Source organism: Mus musculus, chromosome 3 (assembly GCF_000001635.26).
Source record: "Mus musculus strain C57BL/6J chromosome 3, GRCm38.p6 C57BL/6J".
Lineage (NCBI taxonomy): Eukaryota > Metazoa > Chordata > Mammalia > Rodentia > Muridae > Mus > Mus musculus.
Genome location: NC_000069.6, coordinates 84,920,444 through 84,941,990, shown reverse-complemented (window position 1 = coordinate 84,941,990; position 21,547 = coordinate 84,920,444). Strand labels below are relative to the sequence as shown.

At 38.7% G+C, this 21,547-nt stretch overlaps 1 protein-coding gene across 6 annotated transcripts in view; it reads right to left on the bottom strand.

Annotated features, from left to right (window-relative positions):
• Fbxw7 (F-box and WD-40 domain protein 7) overlaps positions 1-21,547 on the bottom strand; it is a 164,209-nt gene that overhangs the window by 37,208 nt on the left and 105,454 nt on the right. Inside the window, exon 1 of one of the 6 annotated variants that reach the window (XM_006501658.3) lies at positions 16,192-16,619. The exons of the other annotated variants lie outside the window; for them this stretch is intronic. Coding sequence (XP_006501721.1) covers positions 16,192-16,338 — 147 coding nt within the window. The 5' untranslated portion in view covers positions 16,339-16,619. Of the gene's footprint in view, positions 1-16,191; positions 16,620-21,547 lie in introns of those variants that run through there. 6 annotated transcript variants of the gene reach the window in all.

Genomic DNA, 21,547 nt, shown 5'->3' with positions numbered 1-21,547 from the left:
TCATTCCTTCATGGTCCTAGACTTTATTTTCTATGGAAATACTGAAGGATAGTAGGGACCAGGACACACTGAAGATCTCTAATGAAACACCCATTCAAGGAAGCTGCAAGGCTTTTATCATCCTTACTACAAGGATCTGGATCCCAAGAGCAACTGATGGAAGTGACAAACCCTACTACTGAACCAAAGAAAACAGCTTTAAGTGCTATTCATTGACTCCACCAATCCAAATACTCTTGGAGATTGTAGCTTCATCTGATACTAAATATTTTCAGTTTCAGATACAATCTAACAATATAAGTAGCATATCCAGAGTCACAGGATTTCCTCTATGGACTCACATAGGACATTTAAGTACAAGCACAGTATATAATATGGCTACCTCTTTGTGTTTGCTTCCCTCCTCTGCAACTACCCACCTCCAAGGCTTCACTATGCAGCCCAAGTTGACCTGGACCATGCTATGCAGTCCAGGCTGGCTTGGAACTCAGGATCCTTCTACCTCTGCCCTGCTCTCTCTCCAGTACTAGACACCATCACACCTGGATCTGGCCCTGTTTCTTGATTTTATCACATAAATCCTTTTTCTAGGAGCCAAACCACATTTAACAGATGTCAATCTGACCCAGGCACATTTGTCCCATTCTAATAATAGCAAATATCATTGTTAGTAAATATGCGCCTCTGTAAGTTAAACCAATACTTCATTATCCTCTCTGTCTCTACCTCCATCCTGCTAGGCTGTATAATTTTTACCAATAGACTTATATGGCTATTTTAATTTCCAACAAACATTCTCATTCATTCAGTATGCATTAATTTTATTACCTACTCTGTATTAGCTAATTAAATACTGGCTTTCATGGCTTGAGATTATACTGTAGGAGGGTGAGAAAGACAACAAAGCAAAAAGAAAGGAGAGGAGATAGAGAAAGGGAGGGGGATGCTGTATGCAGTAGGCTGTAGTGTTTGAAGAATGTGTATGTTAAGGTTCCATCTAGTCCGGGGGTACAGAGACTGCTCAGGGAACAGCCTGCATGACTAGTGGCACAGAATAAGGGTAGAAAAATAAGGAAGGACTAGATTATGGAAAACTTTGTAAATAATTTTTATTTTAACATAAAAGCAATGAAAAGTTATGTTTAATAACATAAAATCCAATGAATATTGGACTTCTGTAAAGCAAGATGTAATCAGACAAACTTTCCTAAAAAATGATTTTAAATGCAAGGTTGAAAGCAGGTAAAGTGACTGGAAGAGGATATGGGCAGGCTCCAAGAAGGATTTGTCACTGGACAAGCAAGAAGCAATGGCAGCTTGGACTAGCTGGGTAGCAAGAGATACACAGGGATCAACAATTGAGGTGTTTGGACACAAAACTGACTGGGCATACTGGTGACAGATGATAGAAACAAAGGAGAGGGCAGTATCAAAGATGGCATCAAATTTCTTATTTGTTTGACCAGACAGAAGATAAACGACATAACAAGGATTGTTTTGTTGCTGCTGTTTGATTGTTTTCTGCTTTCTAGAAGACAGGAGGAGGAACATGACAGGATTCCAAGATATCCAAAGACAGATGTACCATGTACCAACTGGCTCTGAAGCTCAGAAGGTCTGGGTTGAAGAAGAGATGGTTTAAGTCATCTGCATACTGGTTATGTCTCCCATTCCAAAGCTGTCACTCAGTCAAGCTGGAACCTAGGTACACTGTAACACATTATGTTTGTCTGTCCTCCCAATGAGAATGTTAAGTTACATGGGCAGCAGTGACTACAGTTGATGCTTGTGTTATCTTAGTTCTTCCCAAACTTGTTGTACAAATAGCATGTCAACAAAAAATATTGACAGGAGACTATTGGCAATGTAAGATATACTCTACAAATATATATATATATTATATATATATATATATATATATAAATTATATATATTTTGTAGAGTATATATACTCTCTCTCTCTCTCTCTCTCTCTCTCCCTCTCTCTCTCTCTCTATATATATATATATATATATATACACTCTACCAAATAAATACAGACCTACAGAAATAATTTTAAAGTGTTGGCTATTTATATGTATTCTATGTTATTTATAATTTTATCTTTTATGTATTTTCTCACTAGAGAATAGTTATGTGTCTCAGAAATACATCTCGGTATGTGATGAGATGCAATGGAATGGCTGAAAACTCCCTGGAACTTTAAAAAGCCAACTGAAAACAAACCTTCACAATAAACAGAACATACTCTAACAGTGTTTAAAGGAAAAAAAGTATAACTGTTAAAGTATTTAACAGTATAACCTTTCCTGAAAATCTCATACAGGCTTGTTTATTTGTTTATTTACAGGCATTAACAGAATTTTGTGCCTCTACTAATCAAGAAAATAAAAAAAAACAAAACACAAAATAGAAGCATTAAAGTTTGTAAGCAAACATGCTCTGACCATGAATCCTGAAATTAGCTATGTATATTTTATATGTAATGTGTGTTTATATTATTTAATCTCCATTAACAAAATAAGAGTTCTATTTGTGGGCTGGTGAGGTGGCTCAGAGGTTAAGAGCACTGACTGCTCTCCTGGAGATCACGAGTTCAAATCCCAGCATCCACATGGTGGCTCACAGCCATCTGTAATGAGAAAAAAAAAAAAAAAAAAAAAAAACAACAACAACAACAAAAAATCAACCAAAAAAAAACCCAAAACCCATGGACCAGATTGAGCCGGAGCGGAGCAAGCAGGGCCCAGAGCGAGTGGATGCTGGATCAAGAGGGGTGGGGGGTGGGGGAATAAAAGAGTTCTATTTACATTAAAATTAAAGGGGATACTGTACATTTTACATACGACTGCACAGCTGTATTTTGCTTTAGCTGTTCTTTTTAATCATCTTGTAATATGATATATAAAAAACTACAGTTAATTAAAAGGGTCAAAAGGAGTGAGAAGCCACTGAAGAATTTTTTCTTGTTATTTTTCTTCAGTCGTGGTACACAGTCTTGGCTAGGCTGGTACTCACCAAGCAGCACAGAGTAGTAGCAAACTGTCTCAGCCTCCCAAGTCCTGATGCTACAGTTGTGTGCTCCCTCATCTGGCTAAAACTTTTTAAAAAGCAAGTGTTGGCAGTTATTTCAACTCAACCTCATATGTTTTTATGGGTATAAAAAATTAAGCACAAAATATTTTAACAAAAGACACACCCCTGTCCATACCATTTCTGTCTAACTTTACAATGATGTGTCACACACTTCAACTTAATCTTCAGAATGCTCAACACCAGACACAGTTTTCCAATTCTTCTGCCATTTGATCTTCTAATAGTTTAACATTATATAGCAAAACTGAGTGCTACTGTATTTTTTCAAAGCATATACTTTTGTATATAGCTTGAAATTTTTAATAACTTTAAAATTATGCCATCATAAAGTAATAAGAGAGACTAATTGATAAGATTAATGCTTCTTAGATCATGTCAGAGAAAGATAAAATATACTAAAATAAAGAAAAACTCATTAGATGTTTCTAGTTGTTGCTTGCCACTGGTTACATTTTTATTAATTAGGGCTCTGAAAAGGTCTGTTCTGCACAAAGCTGCACAACCTCGAAAGCTCTAAATTCATGACAATGACCTTGGACTTCCTCAGAATGATATTTAACGCGCACTGTCATTAGTAAAACCTGCTCAAACACATGCCCCATCTGCCAGCACCCCATCTGCAAAAGAGCTTCTTATTCTTGTAGCCAGTACAACTTCTGCCTGCTTCCTCCTCGTCTCCACACCAGCTGTATGGTAATGAGCGTGAGCAGCTGAGAAATACTGCATGGTAACAAAGCTAATATGAAAGCTTGCAGAACAACCCTTCCCCTCCGGGGAGCAGGCACAGCAGGAACATAGCTGATAAGCTATTAAACAGGGTGCAGACCTGAACAATGCTTCGCCCTGTGTGTGCAGGGCTTCATACCTATAAGCATGTTAAAGCATGGTTCCTATACGTCTAAAATGTAAAAGAATGAAGAAAGCAAGGTATAGCAAAGAACGGCCTAAATGTTTAAGTATATTTGCTAACAGATGAGAAAGCTGAGTTCTTCAAATGCTTTAGTGTCTCTCTCTACACAGTAATGAGGACCGCTTTGATCAGAACATTTTCAAAGATGTCATCAACTGTGTTCCACTTCTTAATTACCAAAGTTAAGGGGCTGAAAAAAGAGAAAGGGTTTCAGAATTTAAAATCATAAATGGAAGGGATTGACTAGAGACAGTGAAGCAAACGACAGAACACATGAACCAATAAACTCTTTTCAATTCTCATTTAGTACTTGTACAAATTCTACTTAATGGGATTCTAAGCCAACACACTTATTCTAAACATGTGGGAATCTGCAAACAAAATACAGAGATGTCACCTATCATTTTCTCATCGATATAGACATAATGGGGTTAATCTTTACACAGGGTAGTCACACTGAATGAATCTACATAATGTGAGTCGAACCAAGCCACATTAACTTTCTATAGGCAGGGATTATCAGTCATTCAGGAAACTAAAAAATAACTGACTATTCAAAATGGATGCTATGCATTTTCTCTCACAATTTAAAAAATATTCAAAACAATAATTCTAAAAATAGTAAGAATTATTACTATATCAGAAGTAAAAGTAAGATATACTGGTATTGAGAACTCATCTCGCTCTTTAGCCACATGGGCTTGAGGACGTGAGCTCTTGTTAGAGCCACACACACTTCCTATGGACTCTTTCGTTGCCACCACAGCAACCCTATGAGATAGTAGTAATCTCTCCATTTACTCAGCTGATTTACTAAGGCTCACTTAGTAAAGGAAAGAGTAAGAGCTCACGCCCAGGTTTGGACAGCACCACCATCCACATACTTAATCTCTCTGCTCTTCTGACATGAGCCAACAGTGAAGCCTGGGTTTGCTTTGTTCACTGTTGATTCTCAGTGTGTCAAGTAGTCCTCAGATCACAGGAAGAAAGCATCGAGAACAACAAATACATGGGAAACAACTGCTCAGTTCTCTCTCACTGAAGTCAGAAAAAAAAAAAACCTGCAAAAATCTATAACAAAGTTTGTAATAATCTCACTACTTAAATATTGAAAAATAGTATTTATCAATTGAAGAATCTTAAAGTAAGACTATATATTATTCTAGGTTTTGTTTGCTTGACAAGTTGACAAAAAAACCTCTCACATTCTTGAAAAGTTCTTATAAAGCAGTTAAAAACAAACTGTACTGATTTTAATAGTTTGCAATTTTTCATGAATTAGTTACATTTTGTTGTCTAACTACAGATGAATTTTACCCTTTAAATTAACATTTCCTTGACTTCAAATACAAATTAAGGACTCTGTAAAACAAGAGTTTTGCATAATCCACATAAGAACCTGAATTGGACTTCACAAAGCAGGTGCAACCATGCATTTAAAAGTCAGATAGATTGTTATCATTTGTCCAAGAACAAGGCTGCAACTGCAACTGTTTAAAAATCCTCAAATTCAGACAAGATTTACAAAAACGGTGCAATACTGCCCCTATATGTTCACTGTAGTAGTAACAATGACATTTTACATCTAAACTGGTAAAGATTTCTGTGGATGATTGAAAAGCTGTTTGGGCTTAAATTGCTCACAAATAAACTATTATTATGAACCACCCACACACAAAAACGTAAATAAGCACAGGAATAACAAATTTCAATTTCCACACTCAAGACCTGTAAGGAAGAAATTTAAGGTAACAGTGTTATTCAACATTTCTATATTTTTTTTCTTCTCAAAACAGAACTGAGTACCATCATATAAAGATATCACAACCCAAAACTAACTGTCCATGTCCTTTTAGGATCAGTATTTAACCTTTTCTGTCTTGGGTTTCTTTTGGCTTATATCCATTTATCTCAGATAGGTGATTGCTATTATCTCAGTAGAAAATTGTATCCTACATTTCAACACTCCTGGATTACTTGATTATTATTTAACTGGCCAGTGTGCTGGGGACAGTAAGTTAGGCAACTTTCGCACAGTCAGGGAGAGGGAGAGCAGAGGACTTGATTCTGACCCAGAGATGACTCAGAGGCAAACCACTGGGATGTGACTGACAGGACACTAAAGACTCTCTAACAAAAAAAGTCTTGCTGTAGAAACATGAGTAGAGGAAAATCATGTATATTTTTTTAAAATAGAATTCAAACTGTATTTTCTGTACTAGAATTTCTGAGAACAGATTATATATTTTACTAAGGGCTACAACAATTCAAAGTGTGTCTGTCCATGTATGTGTATATACTTGTGAAGAAACTTTAACATAAAATACAAGTGTATAATAAAAGAGGGCTGGGAGATGGCTCTGCAGCTAAGAGTGTGTGCTGGGTTTGTGGAGGACCTGAGTTTGGCTCTAAGCACTCATTAGGTGGCTTACAACAACTTGGATCTCCACTTCTAGGTGATCCAATATCTCTGGCCTCTGTGGAGCCCTGTATACATGTACACACACACACACACACACACACACACACACACACACACACACACACACAAAGTGTCTGCTGACACATTGTATTTTGGCACAACCCAAATACAAATGCATCCTGTAACTATAATGGTTATCTTGCTTATTTAATACCTATCTGATGAATGAATGAAATCATGTACCTATGGTTTTGTTTTTGAGACAGGGTCCCACTAGGCAGCCCAAGTTGAGTTGAGATCATATATCTTCCAATCTTAATTCCAAGTGTTGCATCAGTACATAGTATCCAGCTTGTCCTTCTGGTGTTTTTGACATATGACTATAGAACGATAACAGGAGATACATCTCTCAAGAGACAGAAAGGCCATCAGTAGTTCCTTATGGGAGGCCACTCTGTCTTATCCATCTACAATACTAGCAAAATGCAGATAACAGACATAATCTGTAATGGAAGGTTAAACTTAATTTAGCTTTGCTCTTATTTTAATGTGCAGACCGTCAAAAGTGGCTGGGGTTCCTTCCCATCATTTAATGTATATATCTGCCATATTTTAATCACTGATGAAAATATTTTAACTGCAAACTGTCATTATACTACATTGACCTATCTGTAACTAGGTAATAGATTTAGGTGTTTATCCATGCAATGTATGCTTTAAATTCATACATACACAGAGACTTAAGAGAGAGTTCAAACCGTCCTGAAATCTCCAAGAGTCTTCAAGTTTTACATATAAATGATAGTTATGAATGTTACAGTTCAACAGGCTTGGTTCTCTAACTCTGAAGACAGCTGCATTCATGCATGCGCATTTTGAAAGATAATGCACTTATGTGCATTTTGATGTGCACTTCAGAAAGATAATACGGCACATAAACTACATATTACAAAAACTTCTAGCACATTACATTATTTCTGCAGCAAAATAATCACTTAGATAAGTATTAAAGGAGGCCATCATACGTCAACTTTAAGTCTTTTAAGTCTTAGTTTCTAGGACTTGTTAGATTTCTGGTGTGCAGGCAAGGGGCCGTGCAGACTTATTTCAAACAATTTACTCTGCCAGGAACTTACTTCCAAGTTTATTTTTAGAGTATTTTTTTATTTGTTGTTCACTCTACCAGTCTTGACATTCAACTCATTTCTTAAAATGCAAGTTGCAGGTGTGAGTACCCTGCCTGTTGGTATTAAGGCTACTTATCATCTGTCCAGCTTATTGTGGGTAATAAGACATGACTCAGTGTTTCCTCAGTGTGATTTGTATAGCACGTGCTCATTTAATTTACTTTATGTCTAGATTAACAAAGGAAGCAAAACCCAATACTACTAAGATCTGATGACAAAAAGGTCCAGAAAGCAATGTCATAATTACATACCGAGATCATCCTATGTGAAGAACGTTAAGGACACAGGTTTTATGAAGAGGTCTATTCAAGGCTCTCAACTCTGTTCCATGGACTCAGGGTCTTTGAGTGGCCATTAGTGGCATCACACCAAAGGCAAGATCAAAGTGATACTAGCAGCAGTGCAATGAAAATCCACTCTACTGTGATTAGGTTACTAACATACTAGTCCCACGGCCTGACGACCTCATTCAAAAGTAATTACTTATCTTCTAGTTTTAAGACAAGTTCTTAAACCCTCCTAGGCCTCAGATCTCTCATACAAGTGAGTAGGAATACTATAACTCAGTATACCTCATGAGGTCATCTTACGTACTATACGAGGGTATTTTTGAGAAATACTTATAAAGTAGTATCCCATCTGCTTATCCTTATACCAAATTAGATGTTCTCCCTGCCTCACTTTACTGTCATCAAAACAGGAGCATCTGTAGGAGTATTTAATCTGTGGGCTCCAGAAGAACACAGAATTCTCTCTAGTCCTGTTTAATCCAAAGGTTAGAGAAAAACTCTCAGTTTGGTTTTGGGTATTGTGTTTATTGGCACAATGTAGGTGGATATCGGCAGCAGGACAACTAACAGAAAGTAACAAGATGTAAACACAAGCAACAGTCCACATGCCTTGCCATTCTCAGATCAGCTGGTCAAAAACAAAGATATCTCAAGTTCTTTTTGTTTTTACTTTTATTTAATCCTCCCTCTCCCTCTCTCTCCCTCTCCCACCCCTCTTCTGGTCCACCCTCCGACTGTTCCACATCCAGTACCTCCTCCCCCCATCTCCACAGAATGTCCCCAACCACCACCACTCCACCAGGCCTCCCCAACTCCCTGGGGCCTCTAGTCTCTTAAGGGTTAGGTGCATCTTCTCTGACTGAGTCCAGACCCGGCAGTCCTCTGCTGTATATGTGTTGGGGGCCTCATATCAGCTGGTGTATGCTGCCTGGTTGGTGGTCCAGTGTCTGAGAGATCTCAGGGGTCCAGGTTAATTGAGACTGCTGGTCTTCCTATAAGGTCACCCTCCTCCTCAACTTCTTCCACCTTTTCCCTAATTCAACCACGGGGGCCAGCAGCTTCTGTCCATTGGTTGGGTGTAAATATCTACATCTCACTCTTTCAGCTACTTGTTGAGTCTTTTAGAATGTGGTCATGATAGGCCCCTTTTTGTGAGCACTCCATAGCCTCAGTAATAGTATCAGGCCTTGGGACCTCCCCTTGAGCTGGACCCCACTTTGGGCCTGCCACTGGACCTTTTCCTCAGGGTCTTCTCCATTTTTGTCCCTGCAGTTCTTTCAGACAGGAACAATTATGGGTCAGAGTTTTAAACAGTTGGATGGTAACTCCATCCCTCACTTGATGTCTATCTTTCTGCTGGAGGTGGGCTCTATAAGTTCCCTCTCCCCACTCTAGGGTATTTCATCTAAGGTCCCTCCCCTTTGAGTCCTGAGAGTCTCTTCACCTCCCAGGTCCCTGGTATATTCTGGAGAGTCCCCCACCCCCACCCCCATCTCCTACCACCCAAGGTTGCCTGTTTCCATTCTTTCTGTTGGTTCTCAGGGCTTCAATCCTTTTCCCCCACCCAATACTTGGTCATGTTCCCTTCTTCCTCTCCCTGTCCCCATTTTCACCCATGTCCCTCCCTTTCCCCCCCACCCCCATGATTGCTTTCTTCTCTCTCTCAAGTGGGATTGAGGCGTCCTCACTTGGGCCCTTTGGCTTGTTAACCTTTTTGTGTTCTGTGGACTGTATCCTGGATATTCTGCACTTTTTTTGGCTAATATCACTGATGAGTACATACCATGCATGCCTTTTTGGGTCTGAGTTACTTCACTCAGGATGATATTTCCTAGTTCCATCTATTTGCCTGCAAAACTCGGGATGTCTTCGTCCTGAAGCCCTTTCTTAACTGTTGGCCTCTTTGTACAGTGGGCCTCTTAGGCATTTCCCCTTTTGTATTACAATGAGTTTAAGTTTTACCACAGACGGAAGATGCTTAAAAGGTTGTAGGGTTTTGTTTGATTGCTTGTTTGCTTTAAATTTTTGTATAGACCTGTATAGGAGCTTCTATTTTTAGCCAGTGCCTTGCATGTTAGAGACTGTAGTTTCCCCAGGAAACTCCTGATTTCTACTCTCTTCACTCATGTCTGTACAAAGTACTCAGGAAGAAAAAGACTGGTAGGACTTTAAATTGCATATTACGTGGTAAGCAACTTGCAAAAGACAATGTTTCTATATCCTCACTCAATGCTGTTTCTAGATCAGCTCCTACCACAATACTGACCTTCGTCTTCCGAGTATTAGGTCTTTGTCTCTTTTAGCCTTTTCTGGCATTTTCAAGCCCTCATGCCTCCTAAATGACTCTTAAAAGTACCTCCTAAAGGACTACACTGAGTTTTTGTTTTAGCCTTTACTTTCAAAATTGGTAAGTAGTAATTACTTTTAAAATTAAGTGTCAAACTATATCTGAGTTTGGTTAAATTTAGAAAATGAAATATTCAAAATCACAGCTGCATAGTCATTTGAAAACACAGTAAACAAAAACATGCCATGCTCCTAAGAGTACGAAAACTCCTAGAAGAGACTCCAACTTTAACAGCTTTTTCAACAAAACCAGTCCTACAAATCTGTACACTACCTTTCTCCTGCGTATCCCCTGCAGCATAAAAAGTATTGGAGTCAGCCCCTGTGGTCTGAGTGGATAGCCCAACTGAAGCCACCAAGTGTTTCTACAAAGTGTCACACAGCACCACTGAGCAGCCCAAACCAGGCCACGGGCAATGGTAGAACAGCGAGTGCACTGGAGTTAAGGATAATGGACGAGGACCACTAGGGCACAAAGAAGCACAGCGCCTGGAAGAAGGTGCAGCCAGCCAGCCAGGCTCCACCGTGAGGTCTTGAAAGAACCTGGGGACAAAAATCCATGCGTAACACAGGGGGGATGATGTGTGTTAAAATGTTTTATATTTATCTCTGCTGAAGAGATACTCGTGTGTGTTTATATATTCAGCTGAACATTCTGGAAACAGACACTGAACTGTGTAGAAACCAAGTTGAATTGCAGTTGGCCACCTTAAACAAGAAAACTGCTGAAACTAAGATAGTCAAGTTAATCATGGTGGAAATGGAACTCAGCAGAGAGAGGGAGGAAGGGTAAGCCTAGAAAGTGGCTAATGGGCAAAGCTATGGCAGATGTGACCTAAGTAACACTGGGTAAGAAGCAGGCAAGTGTCTCCGGCAGCTGCTGCAGCTCGCAGGAGAAGGACTCTCGTAGTGGAGATTATTAATAGCAGTACACTTTGGGAGAGGCCACCATTAATACTATAAAAATATCTCACTAAAATCCAGGAGTGTAAGAGTATAATATGACATAAAAACCAAGACATCTATCAGAAGACCAGCAATAAACAGACAATGTTGAATCAGAAATACATTTTTAAAATCACACATGTGGACAATCTATTTGGACAAAGACACAGAAACATAGCTATGAAAAGAGTAGAAAATCCTTACAGTTGGAAATAATACAGGTGACAAGTCTCTGGCAAAGGTCCTTTTCCACAACAAAGATCATCACTATGAACAAATAATTTTAGATTTCTTCTTATGCTTTCTTCATGGAGTATGATGACATGTACTTAATGGAAATATTGGAACTGACATCACCTAAGTGTAATGTCCCTAAAATGTTTACATAGGAATAAACAGACATATATGTTTTACAGTAAGGTTAGATGGGCCCTGTGGTATTTTAAAATTGGTACAATTTTCGGTAAAACAATTCATTACTACCTACCAAGAACAGAATAAAGTTAATTCTTTACCAAGTAATCCTACATCTACAAATCTGTGCATAATAATATGACTAAAAATTTTTTGTATACACATGGCCAAAGCATGTCACTATTCAAATTAGCAAAGAAGAAGAATACTGCCACATTCACGTGGCAGATCAGACACTTACCAGTACTCACAGTCTTGGAGAAACACAAGCAATACAGTAAGAATGGGTCTAACTGCCAATTTTGCGTAAAAATAATTAAATATTTAAAATTATTGTTTTGGTTGTTTCTGAGCAGTAAAATTACTAATAATTTAGGAAGTTATAAAGAAAGTATTTTATTTTGCATACAATAAGCATGTCCTATTTTTGAGATGTAAGTTGTTCAATGAAAATAAAATTTACTACATAAGCTACTCAATCCAGATAATTTGGGGAGATATCACATTTCTAAATTCAGAATTCATACTTTTGCTTTACCAAGAAAGGCCTTCACGATTGTGGTACAGTTTTTAGTAACACACACAAAAAAAATCTCTATACATATGAAAATTTTACTATAAACGGGATCATTAGACATTCTTCCTAAAAACAAAACAAAACAAAAAAATAAACAAACAAAAACCCAATACATTTTCTTAATAATTATGGCAGGCCTTTTCTGAAAAATTAACTGGCTGGTCTAAAGTCCACTAAAAGAACAAGATTAAAATTATATACAACCTAAACTAACTGAAGTCTATACATACAAAACCAACAGCCCATTAGGTTATATTTGAAAAAACACTAAAAATTTTAATACAGCTTTGTCTCTATTAATGGCACAGTGATTAAGAACAAATCCTAAACCAAAGCAATGTTGCTGAAGAGGTGCTGTGTCACTTTGTCCTTGTCCAAAGCACTGACTGAGGCCGTGGACAGGAAGGACAGTGCGCCAACGTGAGGGAGCCCTGCCTGTCTCAATGGCTGCCAGGTGAACTCAGCTGACTAGGTGTGATCCCTGGCTAACAAGGCAACAGAGAACAATCCAACCACTGACATAAACATTTCAAAATTTCAATGAGTAAAACTGTCTCAATGTGTAGCTTAAGTTAAAAATCTTGAAGGTGATTATACAAGACATTTTAAGCATATTACAAATGGACTGTAATATGCTCCCAGACTTATCTTCCAAACCTAATTATCACAGCAGCTGAAAAGTGCCAAGCATGTTAGGAAAAGGTGTATGTAGATAGACCACAGAGATAGTGGAATGCCAGGAGGTAAGATCACTGCTCAGGATCACCACAAAAACTGGGAGACTCACCTGTTTGAGTCCCTGGTCTACAGCATTCAGCTCACACTTAAGTCAATAAGGACCGAAATGGCTCATGATAGTAGTCACCCAGTAACACAGTTCCTAGGCTACTTACTGGGCTCTTTAAAGTCAAACATGGTGATACACACAACCAAAGCCTGCTACTAGAAAGGGTACAGCAGAAGAATTTCTAGTTCAAGGCCAGCCTGAGCTGTCCAGTAAGACTGTCTCAAAACATAAACACAATGAACAACAGAGAAGGACCTGTGAGTGTTTTCCCACACTCACTGCCTGCGCCCAAGCCCTACCCCACTTAGTCTTCCACGCTGAATGAGCACACCAGATGTTTAAGAATCTGATCTAAACCAACAACTGCCTATCAAAAGAGTAACACATAAGAGAAATTCTACAGGAACAGTCTAGATACTTGAGTGTTCCAAAGCTGGAATGAGTGAATAAGTGAGATTTATACATTCTAATATTAGCTGTAAGAATGGTTTTCTTCTAATATACTAACAATAAGATTCACCAATATTTCTCTTGCTAAAAAGAAAAATCAATTCTGCATTCTTATTTTAGATGTGACCAAAATGTAGAAAAATAATGAAACTGGAATTTTAGAATGTTACTGATGGTACTACCATAATTAAAAGCATTCCAGTTTCAAGGGAAAATAAAGCAACTCGTACATCATTTCTGTTCTCCTAAAGGATAATCAGAGCTTCTTAAAATTATAAGTTAAAGCCCCAAATCTTCTTTATATTAAGAATTACCTATGGAGTTTATTTTTTAAGATTACTTTTGCAGGTAGAGGTGTGTGTGTGTGTGTGTGTGTGTGTGTGTGTGTGTGTGTGTGTGTACAGGGAGTCTCTGAATGTGAATGTGGGTTCTTATGAAGTCCAGTAGAGGGTGCCAGTGGGCCATGAACTACAGGTAGACTGTGCACCATCTGACGCCTGGGGACCAAACTTTTGGCCACTATTATGAGAGCAGTCTGCACTATTAACAATGGAGCTATGGCTCCGGCCCCCTAAGGAACTGATTTTTACCAAATATTCTAGCTGATGGGTTCCTTAATGCTAAAGTACTCAATAGTGACTGATTAGCAGCTAGTTTATTATTTGTTATTTACTGTTACGAAAAACTTTAATCTTCACACACATTAGGTGAGAGCCTAGAAAAACTGATAAATTAGACTACCCTCATAGTTATGATACTTTGATAAGATAAACACATTTTCTTTTAAAGAGAGAGAGAGATGAAAGTTAAAAAATATAGCTATAATTATAGTTTTAAAGAATTTCCCACAATTTTCATAGGTCATGCTTTCGATTTTGTTCAAAACAATAGCTCCCCACAAATAGCAGCCGAGTCAGCACCTCTGGAAGGGATATGATGCTCTCCAAGACATCTGGCATAAAATAAGAGCAAACTATATGGTACTCCAGAAGAGTTCTCTCATAAACACTTAAAATATCTAAACTAACAAAGATAATGAAAATCCATTTAAAGTAACCAAATGTGGAAAGAGAAGGTCTCCTAACTCTGAGGTTTCCAGGAGTCAGAGGCAATGAGTCATGCCACACTCAACACTGTTTTTATAAAACAAAGCCTGGACATTCTGATTAAGACTGTTTCAAATCGTTAGCCATGTTCTTTATTTCTAATTTTCTAGTACAACTTTTATTCCCATACATAGTTTTATCTTGGCACGCAGCTGCACGGCCGTAACCTAAGCAATGTCAGAGCAGTGACATGAGAAAACCTGCAGGAAGCCCTCAAGGTCCTCGGCAATGGGTCCTTCAGGATCAGCTTCTGTGCAGTTTCCAAACAAACGCCCTGTGACATAAAGTCTCCTGCAAGCTAAAACTCCGTATGTTCTTTACAAAATAAGAACAAGAGAAGAGAACATTATTAACTTCGCTATTAATACTTCAATTGTTTAATATGTTTTTATGTTTGCTAATTTTTGTCTTTTAAATTATTTGTGTTGGTATTTTCTTTTACAGAAGGAGTAAACTAATCGCTTATTTTACGAATGACATTACAGCTGTCAGAGGCTTCTTGTAAAATCTCAAATGCGAGCAGTGACCTCACTCCACAGCAGCTTTCAAACTGACAGGTGAAAGACAAGGAAACCATGAAGACAGAACAAATAGAAAAGGAAGAAGAGAAGAAATAGGACAAGAGAGCACTTTGGGTTCTTGTTTCAAAATTTAGAAGACATTGTTTTAACTTCATTTTCCAACATGGCTGCCACTTATTAAGATAGAAGTTGAAATCACTCAAAAGGAACTAAGCTAATTAGAAAAAAATTACAAAGCTTTCCTATATCTCAGTAAATGCCACTATACAGACAAAAGTGTTTTCTAGTGATGTGGATTATTCTCCTTGTCCCCTGCAGTTAAAAAATTAAAGTAACTATAAGAGATGTAAGAACAGAAAACATTGATTAAACAAGTTCTCATTTACTTCCAAAGAAACAGACAGACAGACATAGACACACAAACAAACTTATGTGTTTGGGCCTACTGTGTTCAGGACCATAAACATATTTCATATGTATAAATACATGACTCTAGTAAATAATTCAAAATGGCAACAGCAGCTAGGTCAGAAGAAACACATATTGCTAATACTACAGCCCCAGTGCGTCATACTGAAAAACACCCTTGGACCTTATGCTGATTATACAGTAACACGAGTGCTGCAAAGTCCAAGACATTCGGGATATCACCCAACCATGTGCCGCTTCTGTTTCAGAAAACAACTGACATCTCTTCTAACCCATGAAGTTTTAATTCATGAAAGAGTTTGTAAAAATAGCCCAGCTTTACGGGCCCAAGAAGCCTACAGACCTGCCTGGAGTGTTCTTTGCACTAGATGCTGCGTTCCCACATGTAAGGAACATACCAACAGCAGTTTGGCCTCCCAGCAAAATAAAAGCTACACAACTTTCTAACATTTATCAGCATATTTCAAGACATACCGTTTTCACATTTACCAGTTTGAAATAAGTTTACAGGATTCTAATCTCATGAAAAACAGAGGAGACGAAAGGCAGAGAGGGTGCCCCTGCCCGGCTCTTGCTGTGTAAGTTTTCCCTAGCCACACAAAGCATCGTTAGCTCTCCTCACAGACAACACACAGGCGATCGGAAGCAGTGCTTTACAGGAAGAGAAACAGCACTTAATAAACAGTCGTGCTTTAAATGTTACAGACTTACCCGTCTTCGACAAAAAGGCAGACCCTGGGCAATAATGCTAATGCTAAATATCTTCATCACAGTCTGATGTGGCAGAGGGTCTTTTGCACTTTTGAGATCAACAGGAACCAAGCCATGGTTCACAGGAGCTTTTCCAGGTTTTGACATTTTAAACTCCTCTTGGTTGATGAACACTCTCAATATGTACTACAGGCACATTACTAAAACACTCACAACCAAACTGAAAAAATGACTAGTAGTTTTAAAAGGCTGAGAATCCAAGGCCTGTTGCCGTTTTTGTCTTCCAACCTTCTCTTTGCGAGTGTCCTGACCTGTCTGAGGCTTGGTGAAGTGCAAACTGTCCTAGAATAGCCAGGAATTATAAACTCCTGAAGTGAGCACTCCTGCTCCTGCCAGTCAAACAGCTGGTGAGCTCCCACAGCAAGTGAGCAGTGCAGACAGGAGCAAAGCAGGGCTGGGCTGCGGGGTCCTGGGAGCGTTCCAACTAAATAACCAAGGTGCTCCCTAGAAAGTGGAAAGTAAGAGTTCCTTTTCAAAATTCAACACACACACAACTCTATGTTCTCTTAAGTCTTCCTTTCTCAAACGTCACCATAAGTGTCTGAAGAATGCTTTGAGTCTATTCAAACTTCAGGAGTGTTGATGCATGCTGAAAACAGCTTGCTTGTTCAGCCTCCTCTGCATCAAGTGACTGACCTTACAGACCAGTCTCCTGCTCACCAAGACAGCAAACATACCCTACCGCTCTCTCGCTGTTAATAACCTCAAATTATCTTACTAGAAATTATCAATCTCAGTTCCTCTGTAGTTCTGAAACAGTTCCTGAGTCCATTATAATAGCCACATGACTGACTGAAGGCACATAAATTGTTTATTATTTATAAAATGAACGATGATAGGCAGTGATCACAGTACGATGTCACTTCTCAGCAGAAACATGCTCTAAGAAACCCATGGCAGTGTGTCCCTGTCACCGAGTACTCTGACACAGAGGTGACTGAAATGTTGGATGGTAGGTGGGGATTCTCTGTGCTTAACCCCTCCAACATATCAATTAGACAACCCTTCCTAAAACGCAAAGGACTGGGCTATAACATCTACGTTTAAAGAACTTTCCATTGCTCCCTAACGCCCAAGGTAAACTTGAGAGGCAACGACTCTACCTGAAAGTATTCTCAAACTATTAGTTGCAGTGTAATCTTAAATATTTCCTTAAACGAACCACTCAGGTCGACCTCGATCCTGCAGCCAGAAATGACCTGGAACTGGTGATTCTCCTGCCTCTAACTCCCAAGTGCTAGAATTACAGGGTGAGCCACCTTGTCTGGCTTCTTCCCCCAGCCCCTCCCACTTTGGAAAGCTCAATGTTACTCTATCGTAAGTAGACTAATGAGCAGAAAAGACAGTTTGTACACAAGAATTATTCCTAGCCCGATCCGGATGTTATGTTCTTAAACCAGGTCTTTCTCTCTAATATCAAATTTGAAATGTAGCTTAAAGTGCAAACTTGCTGGCAGTATGTAGGGGAACTGGAATATGATGGAAAACACTGTAACTGCGATGGGAAGTGGTATGGCAGCTCCCCAAACACTGCCCACAGTCAAGGGGTCACTCCAAATTTCCACTTCTGGACATGGACATGGACATACACACGATTTAAAAGCAGGAACTTGACTAGAAGTACCATGAGTGTAGCAACATTATTCACAACAATCACAACATGGAAATAATCTAAGTAAGCTAAGTGCTACACACACAGAGTTGAATACTGTTTTGCCTTCAAGAAGAAAATTCCAGCCTTGACACATCATTGACAGTTGAGGCTATCATACTAAGTAAAACAAGTGCATTACAAAGAGACAGGTGTGGCATGACTCCACTTATAATCAAACACTTAAGCAGTGTGTGGGGACAGTTCAGTTCAGAGACAGAAAGCACAAGGGTGTGGAGATAAGTATGTTTAACTGCTACAGAGTTTCAGGGGAAAAAAATGGGAGAGTTCTGGAGAGGGAAGGTGGTAATTGTTATGCAATATTCTGAGTGTACTTAATGCCACTGAACATACGTGAACAAGGAAAAACATTACTTTTTATGTTATACCTGCTCAACCACAGTAACAAGTTTAAAAAGTAAATGATAGTAGAATATAACAACAGTCCTTAACACTGGGACTGGAGACTTGGCTCAGTGGACTTCAGGGCTCTTGCTGTTCAAACCTGAGGACCTGAGTATGAAGCTTTGCACACACCCACAAAAAAAGCTGGGTGTGGTCCCGTGAGTCAGTAACTGTTGTACAGGGAACTGAGACAGGAGAATCCCTGGGGATTGGTAGCCTCTACTTAGCTCCAAGAGACTGTCTTGTATCTCAAGGAAATAAGGCAAGGGGTGATTGCACAAGTCATCAGTGTCTTCCTGTCTCTGCATGGGAGTATGCAGACAGACATCCACATACATTCACATTCAGATACACACATACACTTATTTTCTTATAAAATAATTTATGAAGGACCATGATCACAGTCACATGTCACTTCTAAACAAGGACATGCTCTAAGAGATGCATGGCAGTGCATGCACAACATCATTCCCAACAAAGACCCAGGGGTAGGCCAGAGAAAAGACAGCATAAGGACACTGGAAATCTATAAATTATTATGGCCAGGGCCAGGGGCGGGGGGGTGGGGGAAGGTAATAACTGATAGTTAAGAGAAACATGTCTATGGTCCCACCAGCCTCTCCAGAAGAAATGTCACCACCTCCCAGTCTGTGTGTGTCCTTTGACACTCACTTTACTCTCTAGAGGAAGACTGATATTTTGTTCACATAATTATAACCCTCACTCATATTCTGCCCGTCTTCTTAGAATAACCTTTTTGCTAATATATCTATCCCCAGATATAAATACTATCTATTTTGCTAATAATATTATAATATAATTTTATACAGAACGAGATCTTTATTCTTAAAATAATTTATTTCAGTGATAATCTCTGAAAACAATTAGCACTTCTAATTCCTTTCAGAACTATAGGGAAGATATCATTTAAACTAAATGATATCTCTGTGCTTAAACAAAAACAAAAATGAAAGACAGCCGTATATTCTGTGAGAATATAATTTATTTTGCATAAAAAACATACCAAACAGGCCAGTTGCAATTTAATTTTTACTCAGCCCACTGATTAATTAAACAGCACAATAAACACTGTCTGTTCTCACATTTACACATAAAAGTCTCAGAGACCTGTAAAGCCGCCTTGTTTATGTGTATGTTCTGTTAAGATCCAGGTTCCCAGATAAGCCAATCTATGCGACTTTTGAAGTCTGATGTAAGCGGGGAAGAAAGACGGGATCTAAAGGAGCTGGGACAGGAAGAACTTTAAGTGAACATAAGGCTTTCTCCTTCAGTTCTTAAAGAGCTAAACAATTATTACGAAGGAAAAAGGAGCTTTCCATGTTCCCATGATTATTTGTGACAATAAAAAACACAGGAGAGAAAGTGAGCACTGTTGTATATCAGAAACTGCATTTTCAGAAGCACCAAGTGGTAGCATTCTAAACTCTTTTAAATTGGTAAGTAGCTGCCCTCAACTGGATAATATGAGCACTGCAACTCCAGCAAACCTAACACTAAATGAAGTGTCCAGCCAAGCCTTTATAAGGATAAAGATATAAAGTAGCTCTTCAGTGATGATCAGTGCAAGCTACTAACTTCCAAGTGTCTGTACTTTGTGGAACTCTTATTCTAAAGCCATGTTGTCAATCTAGAATGGAAATGTGAAAAATTTCAAACCCTTCAAATATCCAAGAAAGCCCTGATGAACGAAGCACGAGCTGGACAGTGGGTGTAGAGCCTCACAACCACGGACATTAAGCAAGAGCCTGGTTCACGTGATTAGCTACTCAAGAAAACCACACTCCATGAAGGGCATTGTGTACAGTATGCATGGCTCCTCAACTATTAGCACAGTAAGCTAGTTTCCTTACAGTGTCCAGACTAGCCTCAAATTCGAGGCCTCAAGCAGTCTTCCCTCCAAGAATCCTCTTGCCTCAGCTTCTACATGCAAAGTGACACTGCACCAGCCTTAAGAAACTGATTTTGTATAAGTTTTCACATTTTTTCCAATGGGAAAAATATTGGATCTCAGTATTATTCAGTGCTTCTGTGAACTTAAAGCCACTTTTGTTAACACCACTGTGTTCTTGGTGAAACAGAAAATTCTAGATACTTTTAATAGCACTACTGAAAGTTAAATAAGTCAGAATAACTATTCTTTTAATATAGAACATTATATATAGAATATTGTCAACCTGTGCTAAATCAATTTTCGGTCTTTCATAGCCTAGTGCCAAAGAGAAAGGACTCTTACACTATTGCCCGTTAAGAAATTTATGCATAAAAATGGAGAAACTGAAACAAACAGGGAACAGTCACAAACCAATAAACTGTCTTCTTGTATTAATAATACCTCAACTATAGAAAAAACAATTCAGCATAAAATTAAATTTTAACTATACAGTGTGGCCCCTATACCTTTAGTATTCATAAAACGAAATCAAATGGAAGAACTGTGTTTATAAACTTTAAAGTCCAGGCTAAGCAGTGGTGGCACATAGAAGACAGAAGCAGGAGGGACTGTTTGAGTTGGAGGCCAGTCTGGTCTACACACTGTATTCCAGGATAGCCAGAACTACACAGTGAGACCCTGTCTTAAAAATGAGGGAGGGTGAGCTAAGGTCCAGTCCAAAATGATTTCCAGAGAAGTTCGACACATTTAAATGCTCAGAGTACTTGTCAGGAAGTTTACAATTTCAAGTTACAGTTTCTAGGGCATCCCACCATTACTAGTGTACTAGCAATACTACAATGTATTCTTGAACTTCCTAGGTTAAGTTTCGATATCTAAGCACAAAGAACAACCCAAAAGCACTAAGCACATAAGCAGACAGTAGCTTGGATTCTGAAACAGTACCGAATGTATACGGGCATTCTACAAATAGACCTAGCAGCTACAAATTCACAAACCCACAGGGGTTGCCTAAGACCATTATAAATTTACATTATGTTCTGTAACAGTAGTAAAATGATAGTTGTGAAGTAGCAACAGGAATAATTTTATGATTACCACAGTACAACTATATTAAACTATAGTTAAAGGAACTATTTTAAAGGGTCCCAGCATTAGTAAAGTTGGGAACCACCGCTCTAGGCTAAATTATCCAAAGCTGACAGGCAACTGCACAGCACATAGATTATCAGGTGAATTTTAAATTCTAGGGTCAGTGCCACCATGAAACAAGGAACTTTAGGCTGGCTGCTTATCCCACACTTCAGATTCCCTAAAGAGAAGGATGG